We start from the raw sequence: 24679 nt of genomic DNA, 5'->3' as shown, positions 1-24679 counted from the left end.
AAACGTGTTTGCTAAAACATTATATTGGGTGGAATGACACAAAGCAATTGCAGCCAGCTGGAAATGAAAGCTCAGGTCATTTTTGTCTATGCTGTAAGACTGCAGTGTTTCACCAGCTTCACCGTGTGCATAAATGGAATAAAACTACAGTAATGCATTGCTTACTGTCCCGTTTTCTAACTCATTATAAGCTGTAGGTCTTTTCTCTATGCAAACTCACTTGGAAGTTGTATAATGGAGAAAAGTCACAATGGAGGTAATTGATTTGGGAAACGATCTGTGAATAACTTGTTATGTTTATGGTTGTGAAAATGGTGCTGCTCTGACCCAGATTCATTCCATTGTGTACTTCATGAAGCAAATATAAGGTGCTTTTTCAATGTACCCGAATCTGTCTATGGAATATATTTGTCATAAAGACTTTTACACCGTGTGAAAGGATAAAAATAACCAGTCTCATAAGCTTCACCACACCAACCTTTCCTTTAATAAAAATGTCATGATTTTTCTCTTTCAATAAAATATGTACATCTCTGGAGTCACTTGAATTGATATAATAATTCAGTACATTACAACATATATACATAACAGAGGTTACAGTCTAAACCATTAACAGTCAAATACTCAGATGAATGATTTTCTTATCAGTTTCAAGTGTTTAATCTCAGGTTGAAAGACCTGAACACTAAAGTCTTCAGATAAAGGACCGATGCATCAGCACATCTAATGTGCTAGCACCCCCTTCAGTTTGAGCACTGTGATGTCCAGTGTTGGTTCTGCGTTTAGTAGGAAAATGCCCTTGTGCATAAAAATAGATTAGACAGAATGAATTCACTAAAATAGAGATTAAGCAGAGGAGAGGACTGTAAGATGTTTATTTCATATTGCTCTCAATCCAGTCTTTAAAGCTGGCTACATGTGTGTAGACTGTGTAGAGGTCAGGATCACACTCCCCTTGGTCATAGCCAAAGCTCACCAGTCCCAGGAGTCTCCACAGCCTTTTGCTCTCCCCTTGCGCCTGTGTATAACCAGGCTTTCGGTTATCATTGACTTGATTCTCAGAGAGGGCAGGGAGGACAAGAATTCCCCCAGTGTCAGAGGGACATATGTTAGATGGTCCATAGTCGGGCTTTTGGCTGGCACACAGCATATTGTCTGTTACACTGACTGGCACACCATTACGAGCATATTGCTGCTCACATGGGACTACATCAGCAAGGTGAACGAGCCCAACCCTAGCCTTCTCATCAGGGCCTAAACTTGACTCGGGCATTGGAGACCAGCCCGTCACAAGTCCTTGAGTTGATGTCAAATCTTCTTCCTGGTTTTCTGACAGGCACAGAGGCAGGACTTTTTCTCCAATCCTTGCCTTGTCCAGTAATTTGATCACAGCAATGTCAGAGTCAAGAATATTGGGGTCATAGTTTGGATGAATAACAATGGAGGCCACCTGAAAGGAGAAAAGACATGCTTAGTTTTATCAAAAGGGATTGTGTGAATAACAAGACTTCCAAGTGCTTACCCGCAGGTGTTGAACACCTTTGGTTTCCCTGTCATCATCACGATAGTGCTTCCCCACAACCACCTTTATTGTGGCAGTGTCCAGGGGAAAAACCTTGCCCAGATCTGTCACACAGTGAGCAGCTACGACCAGAACCCTTTGGTTAACCAGAGCTGCACTGCAGACCAGCTGCCAGTGAAAAGCCTGATTGTGTTTGCCAGTTCCTGCTCCACCATCCTTCTTCAGGGACCCTGTCTGGCTGTCTGCCTTGGTCACCTTGGTCTCTGTACCCTTGGTGGAGCGGCGGTAGATGGCAGCCAGCCAAGGCCAGTGAGCCTCTTCTGGCCTCTCTGTGTCAAAGGTTGGATGCTTCCCACACACTGCCAAAGAGGATGAGAGGTGAGACCATTATCAACGGGACAGCAGGAAAAACAAGACAGGAGAAATTGAAATTGCACTGAGGTTAAGTCAACATTTTGAGCTGTGGGACTGCTTTTATTTAAAGTAGTAGCATTGATGGAGCAGAATATAAAACACTTAAAGGCTACAGAGCCATGTGAAATGTGACTCCCTGAAAGAAGAAGTGAGAAAACGTCATCTTTAAGTACACAATTTGCACATAACATAGAATGGTACCTTGTCTGTATACACTTAAACACTAAACACTAATACCAATTCACCAGAATTACAAAATCAGACCAAAGAAGCAGACTATTCAAGGATTTTATTCATTGATCTGGTGTTGTTTCTTGGCTCAGTACCATATAGCACCATATAAAAATGAACCTTCCTCCAGTATTTATTGATGTGTTTTATTTAACAGTGCTCACAACATTGCTTTTTTTCACATTAGTAATAAGGAAAGTTGTTTTAAAAAAGGGCAGTCCATTTTGTGATTGTTACCGTACAAATCTCATATCCCATAGAGAGGGAATTCAATTTAAGAATGCAGTAAAGAAAATAAAGAGTAATAATCTTGAATAGTAAGATAATAAGTTGTTTATATAGGCGTATATTCACTATATTCAGTATTTAATTAACAGCTAGAAATATTAACAACTTTAATAATGCATGATACATATATATATATTTAATATAACCAGCTCATCTTCACTGTTTAATATGATGAAATAATAATGTGTAGATAGCAACATTACATCAGCTGTGTTTTAACTTTGCTGTTATAGTCTTCTCCACTCTAACTGTTTATGGAAACAAGAGGCATTAGTGCTACATCTGACGTCTTTTATTGAAAATTCTGTCATTGCACCGATGTCACAGCTGTGCTGTACATACCAGCTTATGAATTTGAGCTTAGCTTCTTAGCAAGCTTTCACTGAGGAGTAAAAAGGCTGTGCAAAAATGCTTTAATCAATGTCAGCAATTAGAGACAAGAATGCTTTTAGAAGGTGCTTTTGTATATGATCATCAAATATTACTTCATTATATAAATTGCCATCAAAACGCTATGTCTAAGTTACCACATCATCATTTTTAATGTCTGCACAGGATTGTTATGTGGGTGTAAATCACTGTATTAAAAATGTCTGACAACTAGTGGTCCTCTGCTGCCCTCACCTGGTGAACAGGAGACATGGCGCCCGCTCCATTTCCCTGTCTTCAAGCAAGTCCGACGTGGACTGCCAAAGTGGTGGTAGTACTGAGATGCACACTCATATTCTATATGTGTGTAAAGATGATGGAAACCCTGGGGCAACTGCGAAAGCACCAGGGGGGCTTTAGTGGGACTGTGCAACTGTGGCTGCTGGCCCATGACTGAGGAGTAGAGCTTGTGCACGGGTGTCTTTCTGAGGGGGAAAATATGCCAAAGGTATGTAGTAAATGCATTATATGAGTCCTTAATATTAATTCTTCAGCTAAATGGCATACATACCTACACAATACTATATATTTCTGGTTGTCAGTTATTCTATATAAGATGATGTTTTAATAATCATACCTGGATGGTACCTGAGGGGGCAGAACTTTTTGTTTCACCAGCTCTGAGACTTTGGGCTCACGACATGCTGCAAATAAACAAATATGTTTAAAAAACCCATTCATATGAAATATGCACAAAAAATTCGGAAAAGTGACCCTACATGCAAGCCAACCGGCTGCTGGTTGCAGTATTTTTTCTGCTAAAGATGCATGTGGAATCTATCTGTATATGTAACACTTAGCCAAAAATAAAATAGGAGCTTTTCCCACAATGTTAAACCATCTTCTTAGAAATTCATTTCTAAATGCTTTTCACCTAAAAGCCTTTAAATTGTATTAATAGAGGCATGTTTTGCATGCTGTTTCACATGGCCTACTTTGGCTGTGCTTGTTTCTTTAATTTATTCATTAAAGCTGTGCCAGTGGACAGTTTCTCCACTTACCTCTTGGCAAAGAGCTACAGGGCACCCAGGCCAAAATCTATTAAGAACTAATTAATATTTACAGCTCTAGCCCTGATGGATCATTTTACTGCCAGAACCCTTTCATTAATAACATTTAGCATTAGCGTTTATTCAGCATTTTCAGATTATTGACATACAAGCCTGTATATCTACAACTTTAATAGACTGATATAACATCCACAACCATCTATTAACTGTTCATTTTGTTCTCAAACACTACAGTGTCCTCTAATGCTTCAATATGTCTGAAACCTACACACCAGTCCAGTAAAAAAAGAAAGAAAAAATGCTGTTTGTATATGCTTAAAAAATTTTTTTTCACAAATCTCCAAACAACAAAATCTTAATAATTAATTCCATAAAAAGGCAAAGCAGGCACTGGTACCTCTGACACAGAGGGGCTGTTTGCCACTCCATGTGCCATCCGGCTGGCATGTGCGTCGGTCATCACCACTGAGCGCATAAGATTGATTGCACTTGAACTCTACTGTTTCAGGCTCCAAACCTGGCACCACCTGGTGGTAGCCATGGTAAAGGCGAGGTAGAGTTGGGCAGCTTTTTTCTGGACAACAGAGAGTGGGTGAGAGTGAAGGCCAAATAAAAGCAGATAATCATTCACTCAATTATTCATAGTGTCGTCATTGGTTCTCTTACCGGTGAAGCTTTGGTTGTCTTCTCGCTCCCTTTCTTTCTCTTTTTCTTTCTTCTCTCTTTCCACCTCCTTTGTTTTCTCAGTTGAATCCTTCTCCTTTTCATCCTTCGCAGTTGTTGATTTTTCCTTCGGTTTCCCACTTTCGGCTCTGTACAGGGTGATGTTGACACGAGTTGGAATTATTTTCCTCCCTGGCGGTAGAGACCCTATGGTATTATTTTCTTTACTTGTGCTCTCGGTATCATGTGAAACAGTGTTGTTCTTTGTCATTTCCAGTTCAGGCATTTCCACTGTGTTTTCACCCTCAGATATGACCGTCCTGAGCTTGGTGTCATTGGGGCCCACTTTGTCAGGATCTCTTTTCCCATTCACCTGTTTTTCTTTTCTTTCACTTTCTTCCTGTCCTTTGTCTTTTGTCACAGGGACCTCTGTAACATCTGTCTTTCCCTTGTCAAAGTTTGTGTCTTCTTTTTTTTCAGGTTGTTTTGGTTCTTTCTCTTCAACCATGTAATCTAGGCTGTTATCTGGGCTTTCGCTAGTCACTTTATCTTCCCCACCTCCAGATGGCTTCTCTGGGCCAGTATTTCTCTCATCTACCTCTCCTTCATTCCTGCCCTCAACCACAGTTTTCCCAGGAGTGGTCCCATTATATTTATCTTCCCCGTCGACTGCTGTTGTGTTCTCCTGCTCAGTGTTTACATCTTTTCCGGCAACACTTTCGTTTTCGCTAGTTGTGTTCTCTTCTTCTTTCTCTTTAGTTTTACTTTTATCTTTGTTACTGTAAATATCTGTCTCTTTGCCCTTTTCTTTTACTTTGTCCTTTTCTGCTTCATTAAGAGTGTTATTCACTGTGAAGAAAAACATAAAAGAGATTATTAAGAGCTCATAGTCATAGCTATTCATTGTACATTGGCCTGTACAATGAATAGCTCTAAGGCATTGAGTCATTTTCTCTCATCTATTAACAGCTTACTATTAAAAAAACCCCAAAATGACTCATCCATCTCCAGTCTACAGTTATTAAGACATATTTTCCAACCTTTAATGCAAACAGGAGAAGTCCCACTCCAGGTGTTATTGGGGAGGCAGGTTCTCTGAGAGCCCCCACTGAGTTCATATGGCTGGTGGCACAAGTACTGTAAGGCGATGAGAACATCATTGGGCCCATAAACCAAGAAGTGGTCCCCATTGGCTGGCTTGGGTGGCAGAGCACAGACTCTTTCCACTGGAACTGAAGGAAGAAAGGAAAAAAAATCATATTTATTTTCCATGAGCTAAACCATTTTTGAGGCAATATGTATGGCATCCAGATGCAAGCTAAAGACACGCATACTGTATGACTTTCCCAGATATGAAATTGTAATTATTTTGAAGAGGGAAAAAACCTATTTGTATTATTATCCTACCACAGTCTGGAGCAGGCGCACTCCATGTTCCGTCACTCAGGCAGATGGCATGACGAAACCCCTTCAGCTCAAACCCAGGGTCACAACGAAAAGTGATGCGTGCACCAGAGTGATGAAACAGACCCTCTGTAGATCCGTGGGTGGGCACCGGAGGCCTGCGGCAGCCCACCACTGACGAGAAATACAGACATGTGGGGTTTATTTATATACACACAAAGTTTCCCTTTTTCCGAACTAAATGTCCAGTCATCAAAATTACAACGCATAGGAGGCATCTCAAACATACCTCAACAATCAGTTGAGACCCCACAAACAGTTTCAGCAAGTTCTTTCTTTTCCTATCTATTTACAGGTCAGACAGGTAGTCCATAAAGCAAAGACTCAATTTTTCTAATTCAAAAGTTTCCTGAGATTTAAAAGCACTGCCTGCTACCTCAGAGACTCATTAATAAATAATTTCACTCATCATCGCAAAGTGCGAACAGTTAACAGCATGACTTTAACACATGGCTTGTAAATAAGGAAGAAATAGATGCAATAAAAGCCCTTTTAGTCAAAATGTTCAATTTTCCACTGCCGTAAAAGAGATTTTTAGGAAGTCGGATAGTAGAGACTGGTAATGTGTTTATGGAATACTGTGTGCAACTGTCCCATAGAAGAACCTCTTGCAAAAATAAAACAGTCTGGGGAAAACTCTTCTGCATGTGCACTGTAATCCTTAATCATTAAGCACAGCTGCACATATGCACACAAATGTTGTGATAAAGGCCTGCGAATGGGTTCGCAAAGCATGTGTTAAGACAACAGTTATCATATCTCTATGAGGCTGTCTTGGGAGATTTGTTATGTTGTTGACTTGTTGTTGATCAGATCCATGAAAGGCACTGTCTGTGGTTTTTAAGCTCCAAACCAAAGAACCCTCCCTATAATCTTTATAACTGAACGGCATTTCCAACCTTCAGTCTTTTAGGGGATAAGGAATGCGCTTGGCAAACCAAAAGTAGAGAAATAAACTGTAGCTGACCTCTTTTGAATATGTATAAAAAACCATGAAGTGCCCAGAGGTGCCGTGTGCATTGTTGCTCTTTTCCCATGTCTTTTATATACGAATGTTTTCAAAGACAAATCAAAATAAATGTGGAGTCATTAGAGTGGAATGCTAACATATTACACATCACAACATGTACTGTAAGTAAATCATCGTTTCTTTCACAAGTTCTCTGGAAACTGAGTTACTTACTGCATACTGAAACTGATTATTGTCAAAGATAAATTCAACTGACGCTGAGAGGGAAAAGAAAAAGAAGAGAAAGCATTTCCTGTTTTTTATGATAAAGTGTCACACTGTCTCGTACCAAATGAGTTTTTAGCTTTCGACAGATGACAGGGTGATTACAGAAGGCATAAAATATGGCTAAGGTCAGGTTCATATTTGAAATTCTCCATCTGACTCAGGCAGAAATACAGACTACATTATCACCACAAAATGTAAGGCATTAACGTTGCTGCAGCTCTTTTCCATTCAAATTAACAGCTGAGGATTCCTCGTGAGAATACAAATGAATGCACGCTGTGTGAAATCAAACAGCCTTTTTTTTTTAAAAAATGGGTGTCTCCTCCAGTGGAAAATACTCTCTGTTGTTATATAAGTCGAATTGTTTCACCATTAGTTTTATGGACTTGAATGTAGCCCTGAAAAACAACACCAAAGGAAAAAATGTGGAATTCACCAAGTCTGCTTTTGCAGAATCTTAAAAGAGGTGTATTGAATACAAAAACACACCAGACATCTATAACTAAAAGACCTTGTAGTGCCTTGTAGGCAAACTTAAGGTTTGGTAACTTAGGTGGTATAAAGTGGCAGTACAGTAACAAAATGTCTTGACAATAACCACTCGACAAAACCTATTCTGTGTTTCTTCTCCTTGTCCACTTCCTCTTGCTGCCTTCTTTCCTCAGTTAGTTTCTTGTCATTTACCCTATTTATCTGTCAACAGAAGAAAATTGCTTAATTTTGCACATCTATATGTGTTAGGTGGCCATTTGGGTTTTGCTGTTTCTTCCAGTGAAACTTGAAATCAACACATATGAACACAGACAGTCCTGACCGTATGACTGTAGCAGGCAGCTGGCCTGATCTCAGTCCAGACCACAAACCTCTCCCTTGTGAAAATGAATCACTGCCTGCTTTGGGGCAGCAACAACAGTAAAGAAAAGCCTCAGGGAAGAAATCAATTCTCTGTAAATTTGTTGTGACTAGGCGTGCCGATTTTCAGATGAAAATTACTGAAATAATTTAGGGATTTTGTAAGCCTCAGTACATTAAGACGCATGTCTTTCCAATGCCTCATAAGATGGAAAATAGACTGGTTTAGTCTTTCCTGTGATTAAAACATGCATGGATTTTATTTTAATTTCCAACTTTAATATATTTTCTCCAAAATATCAGTATTTTGCTCACCAAAGTCCCCTATTATGTTACAGACTCACCATTTTCACACCTCTTGCCTGTGTAGCCAGCCAGACAGGCACAGTGGTAAGAGTAAGAACTGTCTAGGATACATGTCCCATCATGCAGGCAAGGGGAAGAGCTGCAAGCTGTGAACATACAGACAACATTAGGGTACAAACAGAAAGACTGTCTTTATCAAAATAAAAACATAGAAAGCTGAAATGTGTGGCTGCAGACGTCAGGCTACATCCAGGAATCATACTCAAAGCTGAAATAATTAAAACTTCATTTCCAAAGCCCACTGTTTACTTTTACTACATCTGGCTTAGGCATTGGTAACATGTGTGTGTGTCTGTTTTTGAGTTCTAGACCTTGAGAACGAGGGCATTTCTGTGAAGTGAGGGCATTTTGGTTTGTAAACAGGCTGTTAACAGACTCAACACCCATGATAAAGTCTTTTGCCAGAAAATGTAGGTGCTAGTCATGTACTATTAGGAGCTTTTATTAGGTACTGGACACTAAATACCATGGAAACGTCTTTCTTGTTTGTATTTGTTGTGATTCCAAAGAACCCCATTGTTCATGAAGGGTTTATAAACAACTTCTTATCTATTCCCTATACAAAAGCAAAGATTCCAGGTCAATCTAAATATCAAGATTTTGTTTTAGGTTTAAAGAAAATAGTTTTCTTTCATGACGACTCATTTAAGAGGGCTTAAGATTTGCAGCTGGGAAGTATGGTACATTGGCAAGGGTACTTTAAAGCAAAGGAGAAAAGCACTGTTCTTATAGTAGAAGAGATATTACTTTGTTATGTAACCTACCTGAGTTCTCTTGGAAAGTGGCAAAGAATCCATCAAAATTCTTGTAACCATCAGACACAAAGAGAACATGCAAACTGTTGCCAGAGCTGTGAACTGGTGCAGGTCTGTTATTCCCACAGTATCTACCGATAACACGCGAGTGGATACTGTCTCCATCTCGGACTTCCACATAGTCATAATGACAAGAATGGTGAAACTCCAGACTCAGCATCATGAACCTGCAAATACAAGAATCGTGGCAGATTGAAATGGCAGAGAGTAGAACAAATGACCCAAGGCTATCCAACCATCTATTCTCTACTGCGTATCCAATCAAGGGTCGGGATTTGCTTCAACATTAGACTTAAAATTTGCTATTCATTATTTTTGTCTTGATGCTATTTGTGTCCACATGATGCTGATGATGTGAATAAAGTTAACAAAATAATTACAGTTCTTAATGGTTTTCCTTTCCATCTCACTGAATCTTATATTTACAAGGTAGCACAGCATTTAGAAAGCTAGATTTCTGAACTGTTTTTGTTTTGTTTTTTGTTGTCAGATGCAACTAAGTCAGATTAAAAAGCTTTGTTGTAGCCAGTGTTGGATTTAACGTTTTCCAAAGTAACACATTACTGTGTTTTACATTTAACTTTTCATAAATACAGTAATTTAACGCATTGCTGTACTGAATTCAGTAATCACATTACAGTTACAAATCTTGCTACTTGTGTTACAATCTTGTGTGAAAAATCTTCTTCAGTTATTTGCATGCCCGGCAGATAGAAAGAAGAAAAATCAACCAAACATGCTTTTTTCTCCCTGCACATTTTTGCTACAGTCAGCTGATATCAGGACCAGAGTGCAACAAAAATAAAGTGCAAACCACATCCAGGGCAGAAGCAACTGCATTGTACTGCTAACAGAACTTCAGCTCTTTGCGAGCTTCTGTACAGACAGCATGCTAACACAAAGCTAGTCAAGAACCCAGACTGATGATAAAGCTGAGTGCGTGCTGACCCCAGCCCAGCAGCCAGAGCCTGAACTTCAATAGGCAGCAGAGGCAGCAATGAGCTCACAGCCTACATTTCTTCCTGTTCATTTTTATACAGTAGAATCACTGTGGCATTTGCTTTGAATTATCTTTAGGCTAGTTTTAAAATTTATTTTTGTGTTTTCATCTTTGTGTTCATGCATAATAACTAAAAAAAGATTTTAAAGTAAAGGGATCACTAGAGGTCATGTCGGATACAGGCAAAAGCAAATCAAATGAGATGCCTATTATTAACTTTGTGGTTTGGGTGAGCCTTGAAACCTCTAAAGAATGTTTGAAATAGTAAAGTTCAGTGTATTGTGAATGCTCATTATTTGCATATATCAGTGCCATTTCATTATTGTAATAGGCAGGATGTATTGCTAATAAACAGTGTAACCCATTCCATTTCAAATCAACATACTGTTTTGTTTGTTTGTTTTTTTCAGAGAGGAAATTACTAAGTTGGTCAGGCAGAAACACATTTTCCAACAGTCGGTTTAAAAATAGAAACGCACTTTGGTTAAAGTTATTAAAATGTGACAATGGCTGCACTTATATTGCCCTTCAAGAAGGATTTGGCCCTTCTCTTTAGTTTGTCACATGCATCATGGCTGTAAATTTTAATGAAGCACTTCATACATAAGTCTCTTTCACACACACTTCAAGCCCAGACATCAGGAACTGCATGCTCGGTCTGAACCTAGCTGTATGGAGCTTTTGTTCTTCTAAAAACCTGCACAAACACTTGCCCATAAAATCTGTATGTGTAATGGAGAAAATAACAGAAATAGAAATTTATCACAGGACTGAGAGGCCATAATCTTACCAAAAAAAATGGTGTTATGGTTTCCAAACCTCCAAACTCTTTGCCATCAATCCTCAACATACATCTTCCAGCTGAGTGGAAATTTGACTTAACCAGGCCAGTTGATAATATTTACTGCAGATGGACAATGAAGATAACTGAGGATTGAGAGCCAATCAGACTTGACTTGACAGACTCAAAGCTTTTCTGTATTTATAATCAATGGTTAAATTGATATTAATTATTTTTTTTACAAGCTGGTGTGCAACAGTAGGATGGTTTTCCAAGGACTTTCAGGTAGGAAGCACTTCACTACTGTTGACAATCTGAAAATTATTCATAATAACTGGGTCATTGTTTTTTGTTTTGTTGTTTGCTATTTAACACCTTTGCTTTTGAGCCCTTAAATTTATTATTGTAGCACTGCTGCAGGCTGTCTCTAGGAAGGGTAATTATGACCCACCAACAATCATCAATTCTAAAGAATTTCATTTAAAATGTATTACTGTGCTTGGCACTAATGTTGGCACATCATACAAATTTTAACTGCTTAAAATCAACATATTAGCATCTTCACGATAAAAATGTCACTATATTTATCAGATACAGTATTTATGGAAGTGAAGCTAAAACCAGGGCCACCGGTGGATTTACAGGTCATTATTTCAGATGAATAAGACTGCCATCACAAAATATAATCACAACCTATCTGAAAAAGTCTCGAGCCACCCTTTAAGTGGCTAGAAAAATGGAAAATAGGTGCTGCAATTTATTGAAATTTGTACAAGCGTATAAGGAAATACAGTGTATAAGGCAAAAACAATGAGAGTAGTTCTCCAGGCTTCTTGAAAGACACTTGAAAGCTTTTATTTTATTCATATATATATTTTTTTGATGTTGGCTACCTTTCTCTGTCAAGATGATCACATTGCAGCAATAAAATTGAGGTCTGGGCCAATCTGTGACTAATAGTGTTTCTTTGTGTTTTATCCAGGTATGATTTTACTGTATTGATTCTGTTTAGGAAAAATGCTCAAAACAATTGCCAGTCAGATGTTTTCCACATTCTGTTGCACGTGTCTGGTCTTTAGTGGATTTGTTCTTATCCCTTAAGACATGGACTTTCCAGATACTTTTCATCTGCTGCAGAGAGATTTCTTTTTAGGCCTGCCACTTCTTTTGCTGCCCTCCACTTGTCCAGTTTCCTCATTTTTTAGGACACACTGCATCATGCTGAGGTTTGCCAGGTTTTCTGTAAACATCTCATAGTTGATTCTCAATGAACCAACTTCTAAACCAACTATAGTTGGTTCAGAAGCTCTAGCTTATGACTGGAAAACTGTGTTATCTTTGACATTTTTCATATATTCAATTAAATAAACCAGTTGTGTGTTTTTGCAGCAGGTTGCTAGTAGGTGCCATAAGATACGATTTAAAATGTTTTCTTTGCTAAGTTGTCTGTTATAGATAAACACATAACAGACAACTTGAGAAAGGCACCAGACGCATCTCTCGAATCTGGTGCCTTTTTATACTTGAATGATTCATAAAAACATTCCTGTGAAAATTAATCCCTGTCTCTCTTCCGCAGCATGTCTTCTATCCTGTCTTCCTTCTCTCTCCCCAAATGGTCGCAGCAGATGGCCCCGCCCCTCCCTGAGCCTGGTTCTGCCGGAGGTTTCTTCCTGTTAAAAGGGAGTTTTTCCTTCCCACTGTCACCACTCTCATATGATTGTTGGGTTTTTCTCTGTATGTATTATCATAGGGTCTATAGGGACAATGTAAAGTGCCTTGAGGAGAATGTTGTTGTATAAATAAAAACTGAATTGAACTGAAAATAGTTAGGTCGAGTGACTGGACCGAAAAAATGAAAAAGTAGCCAATGTCAAAAGAAAACATTGAAATGATCATCAGAAAGCCTGAAGAACTTAGCCACAAAATACAAAGAAGAGTAGCTTAAGGCTTTTGCATAGTTCTATAACAAAGGTACTACTAACTATTCTAAAATAACACAGAGGAAAATGAACACCAGTAACTACCTACAGAGGAAAGTATCTTAATATCTTACCTGAGTTCAATAGTAAATGGCCTGTCCACCTGTATGGTCCACTCACACCTAGCATTGTTGGGGTAGCTCTCCAGGACCAAGTGGCCCTGTCGTTTATGGATCACCCCTCCACACTCTGGAAAACACAGAAAGTTAATTTTGAAAATATTGATTTGGGCAGCTACTTCAGTTGCTTTAATTATTGTTTTGAAGAGCCACTTTCAAATGCTTTGCTTAGCATTAAGACAACAGTAATTGCATTTAGACTTTCAAAGTCACTGCAGAGAGCCTACAAGCAACATAAATAAGGATGATCACAACACACACACACACACAAGTTGAACAAAGGCATTCAGCAGCTTTGGAAGGTTTCTGCTTTTAATTAAATGTATGTTTGTTGTGCCCGCTGGTAGAATATTTGCATTTAAAAGCTAGACCCAGTGTCCAAAACCAACATCGTAAATAGTTCTATAGGATTCCTGACTTGTCATTTAGCTCCTTATGGAAAACCTCCTGGGCATGACTGCATTCCAAGTTGGCACAGCTTTCCCAAGATGGAGATAAATCAGCAGAGATGGAAAAACCATATAGTACGTGGTATTCATTTCACTTAAAGTAAAACAAATGATTTAGAGTGAAGCCGTAGGATCTGTTAATGGGAAGGATGAAAAAACTTACTCATGCAGTCTCCACCAGACCAGCCAGGTCGACATTCTGCGCAGTATTTGCCATTAATGAAGAAATCATCCCTGGGGCCCCATGTCCCATTGTTGCAGCGTTTACAGTTCTCAAATATGCTGCAACCTGAAAGACGAGAGCCAGAAACAAAACTACAGTAAAGTAGAAGATAAAGGTGGATAAATGAAAGCAAATAACATTAATTATCTCCCGAAGATGTGTTTGTATGTAAGAATAAAGAAGCCTTTATCTGAATGGCTTATGCTGTATTGTTGAATTTTAACAAACCCACCAACCCCTAAAATGTTCCCTTTGCATCAACTCTGCTGAACTCGTTAAGGTCCTCTTTCACTGCAATAGAATGTGAAAACATATCGCTGCTTCCTGAAATAGAAATGTGGAGAAAACCTGTTGAAACAGTTTTCTTTGAGGCTGGATTTTCACTTAAGAAGCTGTCCCGTCCATGGGGTTGTGAAGAGCAACATCTGACCCAAGCGGAGGCATGGATTTTAACAACGCACGGGCCGGGGATGTGCATGTGGAGATTTATGGTCGTACGCTGAGGTTGGAACACTTTTTGTGTGTGTTCAACAGTTAAAAAGTAATGTACAGGCATCCATTTAATTCTGAACAGCTGCTTTCTTCCCCATAAAGGAAAAACTCTGCATGCTTGAACTATGAAAAAAGGCATGACATACCTCTACAGGCAAATGGCATGTAAGGAAAAAAGAGGATTTGGAGCTGCAGCAAATGCAAACTCATCTATGTGAATAAAAAACAAAAGGCTCTAGTCTGATTTCATTCACAAATCAAAGCTTTGAGTGTGCTCATTCACTCCTGAATCCTGTCAGCTTTCAGAGGATTCTGCCAGTCAGTCAAGAGAAGAAGCCAGTGTGAAGCTAGCCTGGAAACAAATTATTTTACACACAAATACAGAAGTTCTTTTCAGTCTTTCTGTCACGCTGTCATGCTACAGTGCAAACAGCTGCACAGATGATAGATAGCACTTGGTCTTGCACAAACAACATGGCAGATACTCAAGATATTCACGAAGGTCGCTCCAACAGATGCATACTTATAAGGCAATGCTCGATGTTTTAACAGCTTCTTTCAGTGAAAAGAAATAATTCGAGATTTTATTAGATTCATAGTATTATTTAATCAGAATGACATTGGTTTTACCTGGGTGGATAATGCAGGGATCACACTCGTTGATGGCATTCCGGCAACAGGGTACTGCATAGCCTACTGGAGTCCCTTGGAGGGGACACTTACAGCGAATCACATCATACTCGCAGCATCCTCTGCACATAACATTCCACTCCGGACCTGGACAGTGGTTGTACAAGTGCCTGTAATCTAAAGAAGACGATATCTCAGCAAAAAGCAATTTGTTTGTGTAACCTTCATTTCATTAGCAGTGACGATGAGTCAAAATTAATAGTTCACCTTTTTGCAAAATGTGAGCAGAAAAGGGTTACTGGAAGGATTCAGTTTAGTGTTTATTTGAGCCACTGTCTCTCTAGTTATTTCCACTGTCACACGGTTTCTCGCTCCTTTTTAGGAAACCACAAAAGTCTCAGCAATTTACCACCACTGTGTGTTATTACGTCAGACGACATGCCAAAATGGTTAAATCACTGTCATGGAAAACAATACCAAATCATTAATCAGAAAGTGATATATTAACTCCAGTGTAAACAACAGCCTTCTTCTTTGTAAAGTTTTTACCTAATAAATGTGACGTTTTATTGGACTGGAAAACACTGATTCAAAGACCTTTGAGTTAGAGCGGTTATGATTATGTAATAGTGGATTTAAATGCTGAAACAGACAAGTGGAAATTCTCTTGTGGCAGATGTGGAGAACAAACCAAAGCTGCACTTTAAACTTGGCACATTGTCACTACAACATTTTGTGTCCTCTCCCCAGCCTGCAGTCATAATAGCTTCTTTGCTCTCAATCACTGACTTTTTATTTATAAAGTGATAGCTGAACACTGGCTCTAATTGTTGTTTATATGTCAAACCGGGACTCTAATACACAGACCTAAGTGCACAGACACACAAAAGCAACTACAAGTGTTTAATCTCTCAGTGGCTGGCAGTCGAGAGGCAAGAAGCACAGATGTTTAGACTCGTCTCTACTTTCTTTTCTCTAATGATATCATAAAATGTCGCTCTGTCCATCACCGGTCTGGCTTCCTCTCCAACTAGAAGAGATATGGCATACATGGTGATATTAATCAAACAGAAAGCAGGTTGGGCAGTGGAATCCCAGCGGACGTTTTTAAAGGACAGAGTTTCATCTTTATAAAGCCATTGCAGTTTTTTGACTCTTTTATGTTTTAGTATATGGGCTCAGCTGGATTTGTGTATTAGAAGTGAAAGGATGTTCAAAAGTCCTGAAAGAACATGGTCTTCTGAGGCCTACTTAAACTGCTACAGATCTAAAAACAAAGATAATAAAAATGTTTGGGCCACTGGGCTCATTTTCAATCAGTCCTTTGATTGTGTTACCACTCCAGCTACCAATAAAGCTTTCTTGAGGAAAGAATGCCAAGTTCCATCCCTTCAACACTGTCCTTGTAAATCAAAGCTGATGTTTATGCATGATCTTCTTTGTTTAACTTGGACTGTCACCCAGAGACAAAAAGAAAAAAATAGAAAAGGGGGAAAAAGAAAAAGTCTCCTTCTTTCCTCTCAGACTGACATGTTTGTGGATTTCTTTTGACCAAATGTGAGAACCACAAAATTCGATGGGTTTAACACTCATTGGGACAGTCACAAAGACATGTTTTTAGCCACAATATGCAAACAACTTTATGATACTCTAATTGAAAACTGCTGTTTCATAAGAATGTTTTCAAAAAGGTATTGCGCATGTTTTATTGGGTAGCTTTTGCTCAAACGCCCTTAAAAAGAATCCAAATTGTTTCTTTCATTTACTGCATGCTTGTTGTTGTTTTTTAACAAAAACTGGAACGAATCACCTTTTTCGATACAAAAGTTCATCCTTTTTTTTTACTGCATAAGAAGGAGAACCCTCTAATTCCTGTGAACTATGGCTGTGTCATGCGGCGGCTGTGTGAAGGCAAGAGAGGACCCAAATGCACGGCTCTAGACACACGGGGATGAACTCAAAGGCCGGTCTTTATTAACAGGAACATAAGAAGTCATATAAAACTATACTGGGAGCAACTAAAAGCTGAGGCGCTGGGAAGACACGGAAAATGCACACAACCTAGAGGGACGACGCAACACAGAACAAAGGGACACTCTGACATAAATACACAGAAGGTAACGAGGGAAGTGGGAACACACGGGGAACACAGCTGAAGACAATTACTCATGGCCGAGCAGGGAGGACACGAAACTGACGATACTGACACCAAGATGTGGACCTTAAACACAACACAGTACACAGAGATGAGCACGGAGAGAGAGAGGCAGAGAGAGAGGCAGAGAAGAAGGATGAATACGAGGGGATGAGGAGAACACAGAACACATAGGATGGGAACACGGTACCAGAGCAAACACCACAATAAAAACATGGACACAGAGGGAATCCAAATACCAAACCAAACAATCCAATGGACATAAGAAACAAAATACAAAACTACAGAAAAACTAAGAACACTGGGTCAAAATGACCCAGGACCATGACAGGTTGTTTAAATCAGCGGAGATCCCCAGACACTTGATCAAAACAACTGAAAAGATCCGCAATGTGATTGGTTGTGTTGTTTATGTAGCCTTCTGTGAAAATAAATGGCTATGTTAGAAGTATCTGTAACCTTCTGCATTCAGTAGCCAATGGCTCACAGCTGTTGCTACTGCATAACACGACTCCATCCAAGCTATAAGTAACTATATTTCAAGAATCACTTCAGTTATGATTACAATATGACCCAGACCACAAAATTCATACACTGGGATTTGTCAAAGTTTAATGCCTGCCACGTGTAGATTAAGAGTTGCTGACACTATCACTCCCTCTTACAGGACAGCTTTTCTGCTTTCATGTTAAGGACAGTGGCCAAAAAGACCATGAAATCTGATTCACAGGACATAAACATAAAAGACACAGAAGCACTTATGAGTGGTCTTGGTAATGTCATTACATGGATCACTGCCATTTGTCTTGCCTTTGATATACTGTAGAAACGTCCGTCATCTGCCCTTAGCGCACTTTCACAAGAATACAATCATTTACAGTGGAATACAACAAAAATATTTTTTTATTTCTTCAGCCAAGTCTGGAAAACATTACTCCCTCTCACCTCAGCAGTCCAGTGACATCACTGTGCATGCATTTATGACAGGATCGGTTCCCAGATTTCCATAAGCTGTGTTCTTTCTGTGCCTACTTGAGGAAACTAAACTCGGGCAGCCATGTTTTCAGTGTTTATACACTGTGACTGAATTCAGTTTGCTGACCTCCAGCTCTGTTGATAAGGCTGTTATGTTTTCACTGAACCATGACTCCGAGGAATCTCCCGCGGCGGTAGGACACATGCTGGAAAGCATCGATATTTTTCTGGACTGCTATGTCCTTTCTTTAAGATGCATTTAGCAAAGCTATTTTTTACATGGCTCTGAGATGAATTTGTTCATTTTAGCAGGGAACCAAAGACTCAAGAGTAAAAATTTAATGTGTTTTTTTATTTTTTAACAGCAGTTTAGGAAGGTCTGAACAGGTTTGGAAGGGTTTTACTAATGTCTTCCATTGCATAATCCTGTCTCCTCTAGCTGTTTTACACAAACACAAGCAATGCATGTTGCAACATGCAAAGACCCCTATAATTAAACCCAAGACTGTGGTTATTTTATCTACCCCTTGTCTCTAATCACAAACTGTAGGTGATGACAGTAGTTGTCAGAGAGGGTAGGAAGGCTCAGAAGAAATCTATCTGAAAACAAGGTTTGCTTTTGTGTAATGCTTTAAGGCTGCCTTCCACAATTTTCATCCAGCGTGCCAAATATGTATTATGGTATTTTCGAACATTTCTACATTGTTACATATTTTCCCTGTGCATAACTAGCATTTTCTGTGACAGAAGATATGCAGACATAGAAAGACATTTTAATTTGTCTTTTCCATCCCATATGTTAGGCTCTTAAATGTACTCTCCAACATTTAGCAATGCTACAGAAATAAAAATAGTAATAGTTATAACAATAAACAGTCATAACTTTATGCGTCATATGGCACTTTCAAGTGCTTTGCATTTTCAAGGAAGCTGACTCTGCTGCTCACTGTATTTATGTGTATCCTTACAGTGACAGCAGTAAGATCAGGGGTAGAAAGCCTTCCTGTGACCTTGCGTCTGGACTTAATGCCCTGCTGGCATACTTACCTGAGGCTTATCCACAACAACCTGTGATTATTGCCACTTAGAAAATATATAACTGTGATGATATTGTTCAGTTTCATTCTATGTTTTATATTAAAAATATATTCACAGATTTTAAAATGCAGAACCAGCAAGACTGATGGCTCGCAAGTGACTCAGAAACCCCATCTGCTCTTAAACTGTTCCATGGTTTTGGAAGCATTTTCCTTTGACTTGAGCTAAAAATAAAAGCATCTGCATTTGTTGCATTAAAAGCGTTTCTTGCAGCACTTTTTTATACTCTCGTTGACATGAACAAATTAATTGCTGCCTTCAGAGTTTCAGATAACTTATCCAATAAAGATTTAATCTGATCTCAAGACACTATCATAGATGCAACTGGGCACAATGCTAGCTGTGGAATTTAAGCCAATTACTGTCTATTTTTTTCCTTTGTTTACTACTCTGGAACTCTTATCAGCTTGAGTCTTGCTTCACTCTGTTTTCATTCTAAACCAAGCAGGACCACAATACAGACGGGACACCAGTTGGGAACTTCAGGATGAATCTGACATGCTTAGGAAAATCATTGCATAATAATATGGGTTAGTCACATCTGTTATACATGGTATATCTTTACTCTCATGTTTTGACAGATGTTTTTTTTAATAGAATAGTTTAACATTTGAGAAAATGTAAAGAAGATAGAATGTGCTGATTGTGTTTAAGGGTGACAGTATTAGAGTAAATAGTTAGTTTCCTCTTGACAAAATGGAGCTTATTTCACACGGTAATAACTGTTGTTTCTACAGCAGCTGTGAGTGTATGTGTATGTACAGTATTTGTGACTGTGTAATTCATTTCCTTACTGCCCACAGCAGCTGTCTTTTTTGTATTTTGAGGTTGGATGCATTAAGCTATCGTGGAACAAGGAAACTCCCTGGGGAGCTCTGTGGTCGCTGTGACCTTGAATACATCCTGATCCTGGAGTGCTGATCCCAGTGGTCATTCTGGAAATAGCTTTGAATAAACTTTCCTATAATTGGAAACCACAACCCCAAAGAAATACACTATTATTCTATTATCAACAGTAGTTTTCTGAAAGTTCAAAGACATTTATAACTATACAGTTAGTCCTTTTTTTTTTTTACTGCAACTACAAAAAAAGATTTGACCATTACTTACCTAATCTAATTTAGCCCTCTCTGACAAGCCCCACTGCTTTTATTCTTTTATCCAGACAGCTGTGAAGGCATGCACAGGTAATACAGTTGTCAGGCAACCACTACCACACACACTGTATGGTACATGTGCAAAAAGGGTGGGTGTTGCTCATTTGCTCCCCAAACTTGCCCATCTCAGCCTGAGAAAGAACCACTTAATAGCCGACAGTGACACGTTTTGAACACGCACTTACGAATAGATGGATATTCTCCTTTTTCTAAATAGTTTTCTAAAATTGGACTCCTTGGGGTAGTTTTGTTGTAGTTTGACCTTTTCCAGCATGATGTAATTGGCAGTTTGTAGCACAACTCGTGCACTATAGCCCAATCCTGTCATCAACTGTGGTGAATGGAGTCTGAGGTGTGCACATTTGTTTTAAGCATTTAACTATGAAACTTGAATCTGACATGTCACACTAATTTTCCAAAGCCAGAGGCCAGTGTTTTTCATCATGTAATTTGAAGTTTGTGCCATATCCCCCCCACCACACCCCCACCCCTACACACACACACACACACACACTAATATGAGTTTTACAACTGCTTGCTTTCACCATTATGTCCTACTGCCCAGTACTCAGAAGCTCTTAAATGTTGTATGTTTTAGCTTAACACACAGTAAGGGGAGGGTGTTTGGTGGGCAGAAGATCCTAAACAGGAAGCCTTGCACAATTCAGAAACATTCAGAGGGAACGCCAAAACATGCGAAAATAAAAAATACACTCACGCACGCATGCGAGCATGAGTGTAAACAAACCACAAAGACAGGACTTGCATGCAAAAATCTTGAAATTATTTTAGGTTTCTCAGTAGAAAACATCTCTCATCAGCTGATTAGACACGATTATATAACAGGCCGTGCTGACAATGATTCAGCTGACTGACAACAACAAAGTTGGTAATCAGTCAGTGGAAACTCTTTTAATCACTACAGCAGAATGCAGTTGCACTCTGCCAAGCCCTTTGCCACATTTACCAATATTACAAATTGAAGGGAGTGTTTTACTGCATGAGCCACGCAACGAAGAATCAAACAGAGGGCAGAGGTTTGGTTTCGGAGCCTTGGAGACGGCGTATGGTATACACATTACCACGGTCAGCATGATTGTCTCAAACATGACTCATGTCTTCCTGCAGCAGTTCAAGGGTAAACACGCAGAGTAAATCTCAGTCTCTAGGAGAACTCCCTCAGATAACACGTTAAAGGGAAGCTTTTGCACAAAGGAGAAAATGTTGGCAAGATTCAGCTGCTCTATTAGAACTGCAACAGTCTCCCTTCACCACAAGGAATGTGTGGCAACATGCAACTCTTGTTTTGTTTTGTTTTTATTTAGTAACAAAACAACAACCACAGTGAGAAGGAAAATATATGAAGACTCCTAGAGTTTCCCATTTTTTATGAGACAATAAACAAAGCCACACAGGACAGTGCCTTCCTCTGTATTTCATAACAAGAACTTTAAAAACAAACATTACACAAGCTGATCAGCTGTGTTTTTCTTTGCTTGCCTAAAAAAACGGTATAAATCACTGGGTTGCTCTCTGTCACTGTTCAACAAATGTTGCTGAGCGCCGCTGCACTCGGAAAGGAAGAGGGGATGGCAAGAGTGCTGATGCCGGCTTTTTAAGAACAAAGAGCCAAGAGGCTGCGCCAAACACAGAGATAGGAGAGGGAGTAAAACGGAAGAGTGGTGAAGGTAAATTAATTGCCATTCTTTACCGTAGGGCCAGGCTGTCCCTTGGGGCAAGGAGATGGAAATGAAGACAGAGATGAAGAGAAGCCAGTGCCCCTTCCCAAAGACAAAGATGGTGATCCAGGGGATTGTTTGGATACCCCCATAGGTTTTCCCCAGCTGCAATCTCCGTCCCGCAGAAAGCATGCTTCAGTCTGGAACTCTGTTTACTTTCTGAACTCAGCTGACATCACCTTCTCTCTGCCCTTCATTCCTCCCCCTCCCTCCATTCTTCTCTCTCTCTTTTTCTCTTAACTTTCTTTCTTCCTCAATTTCCCTCTCTCACTTCTCTTAGGCTTCAGGTTTCAGCCCAGCCTTGCAAGGAGTTCCCCTACCAGTGGTCTCCTGAAAACTCCCCTCGCCGCACTTGGGAGATGACGTCACTGCTCATGAATGAAAGTGAGCGTGTTTTGCTCTTTCTGGTGGCATGAAATGTGACAAACAAAGTAGTGATCAGTTATGTGCTACAATTGATGTCAGCTTCACTCAGGCTCAGGCTTAAAAAATGTTGATGTCATTATTATCACACCTAAATAAATGGGAAAAACAGGGAGTGTGGGATTGTGAGTGTGAGGATGTGATTGAAGGGAAATTTCACTTCTGTGACACAATAATACCCTAAATATTCCAAACACAAGCATCCCATTTCTATGTTGTTTGGAATATTGGGCCCATATTAATACTGTTTTTGGGCAGGATAAATCTTGTTACACATTCCATACTTTAAACTTTCTGATTGTTGAAATTATTCGGAGTCTACTGTTCTTAGTTTCATGTGTTGTTTGGTTTTACATTCTCAGTTATTCCTAACATTTTGAGTTTTCAATTCTGATTATATTTTAGTACCATTTGCATTTGTTTCCTGAGTGTTTTCAGTCTTATCATGTGTCAGTTCCCCTAGTTTTAATTTATGCATCTACATTTCCTCTTTAGTGCTATTCTCACTCCTGGTTTTATTTTGATAGTCTTTTGTATCCCACCTCTTGTATTCAGTTTTACTTCCTCCAGTGTTTGATTGTATTAATTGCCTTCACCTGTGCTTGTTTGCCGAAGCTGTCTCCACTTCCATTGTTACTTTTATTAAGGTTTGTGGACATTTGTTAATGTGCAGCTGTCTTAATGTCCCACCACAGCATTTTACACAGGTTGAGGTCTGGACTTTTTCTTACAGAAATTCTCCTCCAGATTTGCTGGTGTGTTTCTGTGGAATACAGAAGAGTTAATGGTCAACTCAGTGACTACAAGGTTCCCTGGGCCTGTACTACCAATTCAGTGACACTCAGGTTATCTTTCTGTTATCAGGATTCACTTACCTTAACATTAGCAATCAGGAAAAACAATCACATCAAGCTCGTTACTAATGTGCTAAGTTGGCCCTGCGCATTCATATGAAATGGGTGGTGTTAGCAACGTCTAATGTCTGACAGTTTATACGACTCTTCTTCAACACAAAATTATACCTTTGAGTGCCACCTACTCCAACTACTGTCAGAGACATTGTTAGATGATGATAAAATTGAGATAAATAAAAAAGAGCAAAATGCGACAATGTTGCAAAAAGACACATTAATGCTACCGAAAATTAATAATCTGATTATTTAACGTACAGACCTGTTCAATAAACATTTTAATGAATTACTTATTTTATCACTGAGTGCCCTCTTGGCGCCGTTGTTTATTTCTGCGATGATTAGAGCTTTTAAATCTTTATTTTTGGATACATTTAAGCATCAAGGTTTACTATCCTCTGCAGTTTGAGAGTAAAGTTTAAATATAAAAACAGGTTTCAAAAATAGGCTTGGTGTACATACAAATTTGATATGAGGTATGCAAATACAGTATAGGTGCAGATACTTACAAAAGAGATCTTACAGGAATGGTGATGCTATTATCTGGAGAACTGAAGGTTATTTCCCATCTGGAACAGAGCCTACTCTGGAGCAGGTTAGGTTCACAGTATAATGACAATATACCTCAGTTAGAAGTGAACTGCCTTCTTCAGAGTTAACCCAAGTTACTTGGATGAGCCAGGCATCTCTACTTTTGTCTCATCTGGTTAAAGGACTTTGTCCCAGAAGTTTAGTGGTTTGTTCAAACTCAACTTTGTAAACTGAAGCCATGCTTGCATGTTCTTTTGAGAGACAAGAGGCTTCCTTCTGGCCACCCTTCCAAATAAAGCATACTTCTTCAGGCTTCTTCTAATTGCACTACAATGAACTTCAACATTTAACATAGTAATTGATGCCTGTGGAGTCTGAAATGTAGTTCTTGGGTTTTTTGCAGTTTCTGAGCTTTGCACGGTCTGACCTTGGGGTGAATTTGCCAGGAAATCTACTCCTGGTAAGACTGTAACATTGTGTTAACACACTTCAATGGTCCAGACCAGCAAACTGCCAAAACCTCTACTTTTACAGAGGTGGTCACACTTGCTGATGTTTAATTAATGGAGTGTATTTGATTAGCAAAACCTTGTTGTTACTTATTCTCTTGCTTCCTATAAAATCAGTAAGGTTGTAATTTGTTTTTTACAGGATTACTTAAATAAACTTTATTTAAATCAGGTTGCAAATACCCTTATTTGACACTTGAAAACAACAGAAAGG

The 24679-nt window shown here is 39.2% G+C and overlaps 1 protein-coding gene across 1 annotated transcript; it reads right to left on the bottom strand.

Moving 5' to 3' along the window:
* Window positions 1-669: 669 nt before the first annotated feature.
* On the bottom strand, window positions 670-22276 carry pamr1b (peptidase domain containing associated with muscle regeneration 1b). Its single transcript, XM_085357280.1, has 14 exons — window positions 22064-22276; window positions 14968-15144; window positions 13786-13911; window positions 13129-13243; window positions 9241-9458; window positions 8455-8562; window positions 5965-6135; window positions 5598-5789; window positions 4561-5406; window positions 4292-4468; window positions 3462-3528; window positions 3080-3309; window positions 1523-1881; window positions 670-1450 (listed from the first exon to the last, which is right to left on the bottom strand). Exons 1-14 carry the CDS (start codon window positions 22221-22223, stop codon window positions 875-877), a joined length of 3522 nt encoding a protein of 1173 aa, XP_085213406.1. The 5' UTR covers window positions 22224-22276; the 3' UTR covers window positions 670-874.
* Between the last annotated feature and the right edge of the window lie 2403 nt (window positions 22277-24679).

This window comes from Diplotaxodon limnothrissa, linkage group LG7 (genome assembly GCF_057381915.1).
Source record: "Diplotaxodon limnothrissa isolate DT_005_m linkage group LG7, D_limnothrissa_male_GT1.1, whole genome shotgun sequence".
NCBI classification, from domain to species: Eukaryota; Metazoa; Chordata; class Actinopteri; order Cichliformes; family Cichlidae; genus Diplotaxodon; species Diplotaxodon limnothrissa.
Note: the sequence above shows the minus strand (reverse complement) of the source record. Positions and strands in the feature narration are given on the sequence as shown.